At 40.5% G+C, this 11,794-nt stretch overlaps 1 protein-coding gene across 1 annotated transcript in view; it reads right to left on the bottom strand.

Moving 5' to 3' along the window:
• Nucleotides 1-1,105: 1,105 nt before the first annotated feature.
• Nucleotides 1,106-11,794, bottom strand: part of LOC128904905 (macrophage mannose receptor 1-like) — a 35,516-nt gene continuing 24,827 nt past the window's right edge. The window contains exons 23-30 of the mRNA XM_054189905.1: nucleotides 10,270-10,372; nucleotides 9,267-9,499; nucleotides 7,514-7,679; nucleotides 6,562-6,714; nucleotides 6,186-6,302; nucleotides 4,955-5,122; nucleotides 3,104-3,145; nucleotides 1,106-2,690 (exon numbers count right to left, since the gene is read on the bottom strand). Coding sequence (XP_054045880.1) covers nucleotides 2,446-2,690; nucleotides 3,104-3,145; nucleotides 4,955-5,122; nucleotides 6,186-6,302; nucleotides 6,562-6,714; nucleotides 7,514-7,679; nucleotides 9,267-9,499; nucleotides 10,270-10,372 — 1,227 coding nt within the window. The 3' untranslated portion in view covers nucleotides 1,106-2,445. The remainder of the gene's footprint in view (nucleotides 2,691-3,103; nucleotides 3,146-4,954; nucleotides 5,123-6,185; nucleotides 6,303-6,561; nucleotides 6,715-7,513; nucleotides 7,680-9,266; nucleotides 9,500-10,269; nucleotides 10,373-11,794) is intronic.

Raw genomic sequence — 11,794 nt, 5'->3', positions numbered from 1 at the left:
AATTCCCTTTACACTGCTAGGGGATCAAATTGGGGGGAAATGCAGATCATAACCAGTATTTCTTAGAACAAATTTTTTCACTAAGCTGTTATTACTAACAGAATCAAGCTATTATAATGAATAGCAAATAACTATTCATGCAACACATTCCCTTCTTCACTCACCGAGTTCACTCACAGACAGTCACTCACAGCTACCTGCTTGGAGCAATATTTAGAAACCAATCCCAGCTGTATACCCAGTCGCAGAGAGCCATACTGGCACCCCAGGACCTCCTCAGGAGATGTCTGGAAAGTCCCTCAGAGGGTCTGGTCTTCATTGCCAGATAGCAGCCACTGCTGTCTTGGATGTGGTCCAAGTTGTACAATCCTCTGCTGACGCTTCTGTGCACTGCTGGCCTCATACAGTCCCACCAAACTCTTGGTTCAGCTCTCACAGATGCAACAGGACTACTCGTCTATAAAGCTCATCAGTCCTTGGAAACTTTCACAAACTAACTTCTCATTAGCCACCTTTCCTGTCTTTGGCCTATTGTTTTCTGGTGAACGTTTATCTGTCCAAACCTATAGGACCAATTCAGACAGAAAGGCCCTTTCTAGCAAATGTTACAATGGTGGATTAGTCTTTTTGACCTTCTCAGTGTTAGATTCTCACCTGAAATACCTTATCCACTAGTGCGTTGTTCTGTCAGAAGGACGTACATACTATAAAGTGAGGTCTAGAAAGGAACAGCAAAAAGGATTAGAGATCCAGAAGATGTAGCTAGTGAAGTCAAAAGGGAAGAACTAGTGTTACTATCAGAAAAATATGGAGAGAAGACATGACAAGAGCTATCAAAGATATAAGAATCTGTCTCACAAACTGCTAGAGCAGTACAGCACATTAGTCTTAAATTACAACACTTTCATTAGACATTTATTAGGGTAAACTTTGAAATGTTGGGCATGAAGAAGCAATGAGGCACACTGTTTCACTGGATGGTAAAGACTAATCACTACTGGTGTTTAAGAACATGCTAGATTAGGGAAAGAATCCCATCCCTCCTTCCTTTTATTTTCACTTTTATCGTAAATTGTTCTGCTTAAGAAGACACACAAACTTTTACTTAGGACCAGTCCTTTAATGCCCATTTAATGAACCAAAATAGAATAAAAACTTATTTACATGTATTTCATACACACGCAAAATATTTTAATTTAAACACAATTAAAATCTGTCAAAAGATTAAAACATCAAAAAATATCAAATTAAATAAGGACCTTCTCTAGACTAGAGCTTTGAATTATTCTATTGTTTACATTTGGCATAAAATGCATTGGAAAAGTAAAAAAAAAACCCAAAACATTTCTATGTGAACCTACTGTATATTATTAGAGTTTCTGAACCCAGAGAATATACCAGGAGTCCAATATGACATGCAATGCTATCACCTCAGTCATGATCCAAGTCTGGAATGATACTCAAAGGATTAAAACAGACTTGGACAGGGAGAATTTGGTTGGAAATTAGAAAAGACTTTCTAATGCTTGTTTCATTAGGCTTTGAAAAAATGGCCTAAAAAAGTATTCAGTCTTCACTGGTATTGGAGATTTAAAGAATAAATTTTATGTATGTTTCTTATTTTATGTATTTCAGGTATGAATTAAGTATACTTCATCCTGCCTATTTCCCCCCTTTTGCAGAATCCTTTGAGATCCCTATTCTATTATTTAAATGGTAAAATATTTCTATTCACAATACATTCAAACCTCATATTATAGTTGATTTTCCAATGCTTACGTTACAGAATTAGAGCAGAAGAAAAACAATTTACACTTTCCTTTCTATCAATTATATACAGAGGAGGAAAATGTGTTAATTCAGGTGTTACAGGCAACACGAAGGGTTTCTGTGGGTACCTCGGTCGCAAAAGGAAGATGTGGAGTCAGGACTGGAGCAGGCTGCCTGGCTGGGGCAGGGAGCTGGTCCTGCTTCGAGCAGGGACCTATGCCGGTGGAGCTTGGAGGTCCCGTCCAATCTGCGCAATTCCGCCAGCCTGCTCTGGAGATCGGGGGTGGCATCTTCAGGATTCATACAGATCTGGATGTACTTTTTGGACTGTGCTAAGGAGCTTATTCTCACAGTTGCCTGTGGTGAGCATGGCTCTTCTTGTGCCTAAAGGTGATGCTGGACTCATGCAGAGACTGGAACAGCCTGAGTGTTCACTTACACAGTGTAGCTCCAGGTCTGTGTGTATGCTCAGCAGTGCTCCCAGGTAATGTTGTTTGTGAGTAAATCTCTGGATCTGCCTTGCAAGATTGCTTGTTCCTGCTAGTACAGAGAGCAAGAAGTGTCCTGGGCAAAATGAACTAGAATTTCCATAGGAGAAAATCGTTTTGCCTTAAGAATTCTTGTATTCCAGAGCTTTAATTCCCTTTGAAATCAGGCCCAAAGTTACCCTGATTATTAAACTGTTGCCTGCTCATTTTCTTCAATATTAGCAACAAGACAATTTGATTCATGAGTTCCAGGGTCACCATTGCCACGGTATATGGCATTGCCAAAACTGGCTGTAAGTGTTTGCCGACCACGTCTTTTTTTATACAAGAAATAGAATGTAAAGCCAGTTGCTGCTAGAAGAAGGAGGATCAGTATAACAATCATCCCACCTAAACTATTTGAGGACGAAGCAGCAGCTTCACTTTTTGGTGCTGTGAAAGACAAAACAGAACAATTACAACAAATGGCCATAACCATTTCCCTAAGTAAACCAACAACTGGATGAAGTGTAAAAGCACTGAACCATAACAGTTAAAATCGATGCATGTTCCAGATGGACAATGAAAAACTGGGCTCATTCTCTTCTGTGTTCCTTTTAAAAGGAACACTATATTGTACCACAGTATACCATTCATAAAGCAAAAAAACCCCACCCAAACAAACAATAAGACATCCAATTTGAGAAAAGAATTCTTCTTTTAAACAGATTTAAAGTAAAATCATCTGTGACAGTTCAATGGGTATTTAAATTAAACTTCTTTGGAGGCGATTTTAATTGTAAATAATAAATGCCTATAAACTTATCAAAATTTCTCTTTAATGTGCTTATAAGAAGCAAACTTACCGTTATTGACAGGTGAATCATGGGTTGGCTCAACTTCAGGAACTTTGAAATTAAAAAATATACATATTTTACACAGTTTGCAAGCAACCATTCAAAGATTAAATAAAACCTGCATACATAATTTTTATTTTGTGTTCCTGTCAAATTTTTAATAATCACAAAATGGTTTGGGTTGGAAGGGACCTTCAGGATCATCTAGTTCCAACCCCCCTGCCATGGGCAGGGACACCTCTCACTAGACCAGGCTGCTCAAAGCCCCATCCAGCCTGGCCTTGAACACTTCCAGGGATGGGACATTGACAACTTCCCTGGGCAACCAGTTCTAGCGCCTCACCACCCTCACAGTAAAGAATTTCTTCCTAATATCTAATCTAAATTTCCCCTCTTTCAGTTTAAAACTGTTACCCCTTGTCCTATAGCTCTACTCCCTGATAAAGAGTCCCTCCCCACCTTTCCTGTAGGCCCCTTTTAGGTACTGGAAGGCCACAATAAGGTCCCCCTGGAGCCTTCTCTTCTCCAGGCTGAACAACCCCAGCTCTCTCAGCCTGTCCTCATAGGAGAGGTGCTCCTGTCCTCTGATCATCTTCGTGCCCCTCCTCTGGACCTGCTTGAGCAAGTCCATGTCTTTCTTGTGCTGGGAGACCCAGAGCTGGACACAGTACATGGAGATGAAAAATATATGAAAACCTTTTCCCTGACAATTCAGGCTGGATCTACCAAATATTCTTATTAAAAACATTTGGAAAGAAAAAATAAACAAACAAACAAACAAACTGTTGTCTCACTATTAATTGCTTTGAACACTTTTTTTGGTAGTGGAGACAGGTGTTCAAAGTTTTTACACTTCCACAGTGTAAAGATTCACATTTCACACTGAAGAATTCAATTTTTTACACTTGCAAAAATAAAAAGCACATTTGTACTTAAAAGTATTTAAGCTGTATTTTTAGGCAACTTTCTTCCCTCAATTGCTTGGGGAGTATGATTTGGTTAATTGCTTGCAGGACTCTCTGGCTGGGCCCTACAAAGCTCATGGATGACTCCGTTGCCAACCTGCCAATGTGTGGAGATCCACAAGGAGGAGACTCAATTGGTTCCACATTGCATGTATTAGATGTGTGCAGTGGATCCTGTTTGCCAATGGCAAATCTGGCCTATTTCAAACTCTCTCCCAGCTGATGTGCGCAAACACAGCTGAATCTGTATGTGACTCACACTCGCTGCCAAAAAAACACAGGGACTAAGGTAACCATTAAAAATGAAATGCACTGTTCTGTTTGGTTGCCTTGGCATATCTGCCCACGCCTGTGTCAGCAGAGAAATGAATTGGGCCCCACTGCCCACCCTCACTTGACGCTTTCTGCTTGGCCATCCAGCAGATCCCAGCACACTTCACTGGTACCGACCCCACCAGCAGCACCTGCCTGCCTTCTGCAGGAGCTCAGCGACTTTGCCCTGCTGCCCCTAGCTTAAGCTACCAGGAGAGTGCCTGCCTTTCTTCTCAGCGCTAGTCTAGTCACCTGTTCATTATCTACTGGCCCTTGCACTCTAGTCATAATGACTATGAATTTTCTCCACACTTTCACCAGGTGATATGTTTTCCCCTACCCCAGAGTACAGCAAATGCCAAGAAGTCAATGTTTTTAAACTAAGAAGAGGAAACAGGCACAGGTTCTTCTCCAACATTGCTTCTCATTGTCCTTAACAGAAGTTACCCTTGGCTTTCATGCAGATGCACATGCCTCAACATCAATACACAAAGCATACCCAGTGCATAAGCAGCTTGGCTTGACGTATATTAACATCATAAATAGTAGTTAGCAACCCAGTGCACAGAAATTCAGAACTTACTTTTGGGGGTTTTGCAAATAAAATTCTGGTCAACAGAGCAGAAATAGTTCCTCCAGGTTCCACTTGAGACATCCATATCAACACAGTGTTCGTCAAAAATTACCGTAGGCTCTCCTTTCTCCCAGTTGACAAATTCTAACGCACTTCTGTCTACCCATATCCATTCCCCTAAAATTATAAGTATTAACTAGTGAGTGAATGAAGTGGGGAATTTTTTGTAGTCTACCAGGCACAACAACATCAGTTATGGAATTTATTAATTGATTAAATTACTATTAATTTACTTGGATTACCTTGGGCTCATTTCTCACTCTTTTAACAGTCAGAGGCATTCAGATGGGAGCGTACCAAATGTAAACGCTCACAGACAAAGTTAACTCCATTAGCTTTCAGGGCCATGGCTGTCAGTGATGTAAGGAAGCCAAGCTGGCAGGAAGCCTGATGCCCAGGCTGCCTGAGGACTTTTATCTGAAAGCTGTGCCCAGAACTCATCTGTTCTAGCTGCAAACTAACACCTGGCCCACCATGCAACAAGTTGTCTGCCATTGCTGGTGGCAAGAAACAGGGACTTGGGCAGCCACGGCCAAGGGCGCTCACTGCAGCCTAGTTGAGACTCTCCCTGGAGATGTACCCTCAAAGTCTGCCATGAAAAACAGGCTTCACAATTACAATGATGTAGAAAACAGGATCAAATTTGCATTTTAAAAAGAAAGAAAAAAAAAGTTGAAATATTTTTGGATGAAAATTAAATTTTCCACCAAAAAAACTTATGAAAAAGCCCTAAAATTTAGATTAAAAAATGTTGCTAGGCAGCTTATATGAGCTGCTATCCCCTGTGTTGTTTAGAAATAAATTTCAGTTTAAGGCTGCTTCAGCTTTTAATTACAAGATAGTACTTTTCTTAAAAGACTAGCACTGGTTAAATGTCAAGCACTTTGAGTAAAGGGAAGGAAACATTTTAATCAACTACTGCAGTGCTAAGCCAGAACCTTTTACAGGATGAAATATACTCTAAGGATAATAAAGATACAAAAAGTGGAGACTTCTTAGTGGTTTAAGCTTTAAGTATTTTAACAGAAATCTATTAAACATTTAACAGTTGATTTATCTCTGATAATTTATTTAATATTTAGTATATTAGTATTAGTATTTAGTATGTTAATGTTATTTAGTATTCTCTCTGTTTATTCAGTATTTATTTTCATCTCATTATGCATTGTGAAATAATTACCATCAATATTTTTGAACAATCCTATCCAAAACTTTCTGAATTGACTTGCTATGGAAGACAAATGAAGCAAAATAAAGTTCATCTCATCTGAATCTTCTATGGAAACCAGAGAAGCACCTAAAAATAAGAATTAAATATTACATATAATTTCAGCAAGATTTTCCATTAGAAATTAATTATCAAAGTAAATAATCATTCCATGTTTTGTGATCAACTTTTTCTTATAGTAGAAAAGCTTGAAAATAAATTTAAATTAGCCTTAGCTTATAATTGATATACAGACACACACCTACTTATTATCTCTTGGTTCTGGATTAAAAAAAACAAATACACAAACAACCTGTAAAATATCCTAACATAAAAAAAAGGCACTCACCCATTCGAATACATGTCATGGAAGCATCAGGCCAGCTTTCCTCAGAAATGGTGTGAACATAGTAGCAATGACCACGGAAGGGAACCCAAGATCTACCACGCTGCGGTTCAGGGCACTTTCCAGGAAGCTGTGGTGGTTCACTAGGGATTAACTCTATTAAGGAGACACACAGGTTTCAGTGGGGTCCTAAAAGCCAACGGGAACTTGTACTCCTGCACCACGCATCAGCCCTACCAATTTGACAGTGATTACAGTTAAACAAATATCCCAGAGACTTCACTAATGATAAAAGGTTGAACTAATCATGTAAACTAGTAATAAACTATACTAGTTGGAGCTGGTTCTCCAATTTGCTAAAGGCAGTTTTCACCAGTCTTACTGCAATTGTCTTCTGCAAGGCAATTTTTACTTAAAACTTGTGAAACAGAATGAGGAATGAGTCAGTATGCACAAAGGATCTCAACACCACCACAAGCCAGTGGTATGTGTCCAGCCAGTTTGTAGTAAGGTCGTCCAGAGAAGCTGTCTGTTCCTACCCTTGTCCATACATGCAAGTATGACACAAGTTTCTTATCTCCCAATATCTCCCAATATTACAAAAGATACTTTAAATTGTAAAAATATATCATTGATATATTTATAGTTAGGTGAAAATTGATCAGTTCTGCAGGTCCTGACAAACAAAGATGCAGAAAAGATCTATTGCTTGTGGCACGAAATGTCGCCGTTGTCTTCATGATGTGCATGCGTTGACTGGCCTATGAAATGAAATATCTGGAAATCACTCAAGACAGACTAGATCTGGGAGTCCTTCCTTAACAAAAGTAATATTTTATCACAAGGCATACACCATTTATCACAATCTTTGCATATATGGAAAAGCTAAATTCAAATAGAGCCATGAATTTAAATTCCAGACTCCCAAATCACATTTCTCCCACTCACAACTTACCGTCGGATTGTTTACAGATAGATAAAAATGTTTCGTTGCAAAATGCTGTCTTCCAAAAGCCATCCAGATCTATATAGACACAGGCTGTGTTCTTATTTGGCTCTCCACTGCCCCAGTTGTGATACCTGCTCCTCCTTCTATCTGACCATACATAATGGCCATGAGTCTAAAAGGAAATGACAATAAAGATTGTGTTCCATGCAACGATTAGATTGGAAGAAGATTAAGATTGCGCTTGGAGCTATGTAAAAGTTAGGAAACGTCAGAATCATGGTTTCTCATACAAAATTAATTTATCCTCTGTCATGAATATGTAACAGTCTGTCCCAGACTTCCACTCTCCGCAGCAGTTAGGGCAGTGGTCCTACAGATGTTCATTTAGTACCCAACCTAGGTTATTCAATTCACACCATCCATCTCGTACTGTAGATGAGCAAAGGGCCTTGCAGTAACAAATGTGAATATACAATTGAAGATTTTATCAAAGGAGTCCACATCTACACACAGATCAAATAAAGATTGCAGAGAAACTATTGCTAGCGTTCCTCTAATGCAGGCTTCTCTCTATATTAGAATGCAAATAGGAAAAGCAGAAGTTCCACTGGAGAGAGGAATGCAATGATGTTTTTCATGAGGCACACACCACAGACCTTTGCTGCCCATGCTAACAGGGCTTGTGGTAGGTTTCCAGCTCTTGCAAAGACCAACTACTGCAGACAAGTTGAGCATGCATTTTTTTTCAGTGGATTTCACCACTATTTGCAGAGGATGACCAACATAAGTTACAGCCGTGGCTCCTGTCACCCCATCCTGCGCAGCCTAGCCCCTTCTTCCTGTGAGCTTTGCAGGCAGGCTCCCATCCAGTTCTTTCTGCCACTTCCTTTCCTGACCTTTTTCCTTTGAAGTCCTTGGCCACATTTCATCCCAGATTCCTGTCTAATCTTGTTTCCCAGTGCCTGCCTCTCACTGAAGCTCAGCTCCAGTTCCTCTCACCTCAGCACCTGTGCCCTCTCTTGGTCCTGTGTCCCACCAAGCTCCAGCTCTGCCTGTCTTCTTGGGATTTCCTCACAACTCTGGTTCTGAAAATATCCAGCTGTATCATCTTTTTTTATGTTCTTTTTACATGCCTCTGATAGATGCTTCCCCTTTCAGGCCTTTGCACTCTTCGCTGACAGAGTCTGTGACAGTCTATCACAAGGCACTGCCTTTAGCTGCAAAAACCAGCCTAAGGTGTCCCCACCGCCAGAGGCCTGCTCCCTTCTCCATGCTGCACTTTGCCATTTCCCCTATTGCTCAGCACAAGCTCTTGTAATGCCAGGCTGTAAGTTAAAACCAGGCTTAAAATAACCTCACAAAGAAAGAACTATTTTTAACACAAGTTGTTTCTGTGGTGTGCTCCACAATGTGTCTTCAGAAACCAGCGTATGGTAGACCATGGCATAGGAAGTGGAAACTTCATGACCACTTTCACTGCTGTAGCAGCTACATCCTTGGTGGCATTTGAAATGGAGGCCGTGGCTGTTCTCACTTACATTATGGCTAAACGTTTGGGTGCGTAAAACCCCTGAAGTGGAGGGAAGTCAGGTATCTCACCAAGACTTTGATGGCCGCCACACATTCACGGATCTGCACTCACACAGGAGCAAACAGCGCCCACAGCAGTGGATCCTGTCAACCTCGGAGCGAGAAATATGGCTGATCTATGCTGGTCCAGGGTAGTAGTATGATTGTGACAAGCATTTGGTGGACTCACCGTGTTGCTGTTAAGACCAATCCATACAGGTTCCCCATGCTTTAGTATTTGTAACCACAGGTAAGATTCGGCATAAGGATCCAAAACGCTGGCGAGCTCCGCAGACTGGTCTCTGCAGTTCTTCTGTGCTTCTTCCCAGCTCATTTTGTAGTTGATAACTGCATAGCGGTCGTCACCATAATTGTTAAAGCCAAACATCGGAACTAGGGGTTGGGAATTCGGCAGTTTGGGGTCTGTAATGAGCAAACAAACAACAAGAAAAGTCAAACGCTTTATGTTGGCTAGACATACAAGAGTGAGAGAAGCTCTAGTGTACTAGAGTAGTTAAGTAATTGAGAGAGGCTGGAATAACAAATTAAGATGCGTCCCAACTATCACTGCAGTGATGAAAGCCATATTTTCATGTTCTGTGACAAAATTTTCTAATTCTTATCAGAATAACCTTTTAACATAAATATCTGTATCACCTCCAGGAACGTGCCCTGCAAGCTCTAGACCTTCCAAAAGCATATTGTAACTGCGTAGGGCATTGAAGGGAACAATCCTCACAATTTTTCCATGGTATATTAAGACTTCTTGTGTTTGTGAAATTGCTTAGTAGGACTGTAAAGGAAATCAAGCAGGGCTTTCAAAACAAAGAAGTTGCAGTGCTTTTAAGTATAACAGTAGAATTTCAGTCTTGAAGAATTTGCCCATATAAAGACAAAATACTGTTCTCTGTCTCTCCCTCCTGATCACCAAAAATAGTGAAATACATGATGATCCATAGATATCACTTTTTTTTTAATTTACTGATCTAGTTCTTAAAATAGGAAATGTTAAGAGTTTTTTCTCCAAAAACCAAAATGTGCGTTCATTTTGTTAAAATGGTCCATAGTACCTGTGGTACTGTCAGATTAATTTCAGTTAAAATAGGGTTGAATATGGGAAAGTCACTTTTAACACCAGTTTGACATAACCACACTAAATCAGCTGTACTAGAAACTGGTGAAAGAAAACTCACCAGAATTTTTCTGGCATATGTAGCTTTTGCTTGTTTTACATTCTTCATCTTTCCATTTCCCTGCTTGTTCAATAGGGTTCTTCATCATAAAGACACAGTCTTCCTAGAGAGGAAATGAGATTAACAAGAAAAACACGTGGATATGCAGGAAACGTTCCTATTCCTGATGGGTACACAGACTCACTTGCCACATGCAGTCATACAGAGGTTAATAATATGAAGATCCAATATATGAACTCATACAAGCAATGGTCAGGAGCAGTAATCTGACAATAAGCATTTACAACTCAGCCCTAGGAAAGTTTGCATTTGGATGTTGGAGGGCGTTGCAAAGCACAGCACAGAGGCAGGAGGAAGCATCTGTGACTATCTGTATGTGTGTAATCTGTGCATGCACGTGTGTGTGTGCAGGTAGACATGCGTGTGTCGGGTCTGGCCCACAGGACAGCTCAGCTCTGTTGCTGTTGTCCTGGAGGCTATGAGGAAACCTTCCTCAGCACTGAAACTTGCCTGGAGAGCTGAAATCCTCTTCCTGCCCTGATCCAGCACTAGGATCCAAAGTTGTCACCACAGTGCAGTAGTTCAGAGGTAGTGATCAGAAACAACCTCCCAAACCCTCTTCCCTGCAATCTGGGCTCTTTACCTTCCTCCTCTGCTTCCCCCAGCATGAGAAGCTGCTGCTTGGCTCTCTGCAGCAAGAGGCAGCAGCTCTCCCCACCTCCTGTCAGCCTGATCTCATATGCTACCTCCAAACCCCCTCAGGGGCATTAGCCAAGATCTTGGCTGCGAGCGAAGGAAGGTGTGCAGCAACTTGTGTAGGAATATGGGTATAGCCTTCTACAGAAAGCGTATGCATGTGTGAGATGGGGAAGTCCTGGAAATGATGTGGTGTTAGGGGATATGGTGTAGGGGAGAACTTTGTAGAGAGGGGTTGATGGTTGGATGCGATGATCCCAAGGGCCTTTTCCAACCTAAATTATTCTATGATTCTATGATTCAAATCCCAAAACCCATCTTTAGTCTGGATGGCAGCAGAGGTTGGACCTCACAGAACTTCTTCCTGTGTTAGCTGGACTCAAAGCAATTCTGTTATGAAAAAGAGAGAAACTTCGTAAAGCTAGCACAGGAGTACAGAAGTAGTACTATCAAGCACAGCATTCTACATTAGCCACTTTACAATTATTGAACTACACTCAGTTTTGTCTTGCAATTAAACACAAAATGATATAACGGTGCTGAAAGTTTCAAAGTATGCAGAAGAGATCTTTCAGAAGGAAGATTTGATAGAAGGTGTAGAGGGAAAAGGCAAAACTGAGAAAGGAAGATCCAGAGTCTCCTTTTGGATTTTGTTCAACACATTTATCTTGAAAAAATACGTATGAAGTTGAAAAATATATATGAAGGTAGACCTCCCACATGATTACTCTGCTTTTAAAAGCAACAAGATTACTAAAAATCTTCATAAAGGAAACTTTGCAGAAAATACAGTTGCAGCTACATACAATTTATTAATCTACTAAAGTTA

This window comes from Rissa tridactyla, chromosome 2, assembly GCF_028500815.1.
Source record: "Rissa tridactyla isolate bRisTri1 chromosome 2, bRisTri1.patW.cur.20221130, whole genome shotgun sequence".
NCBI lineage: Eukaryota > Metazoa > Chordata > Aves > Charadriiformes > Laridae > Rissa > Rissa tridactyla.
The sequence above is the reverse complement of the archived record's forward strand: the minus strand, read 5'-3'. Positions and strand labels throughout refer to the sequence as shown.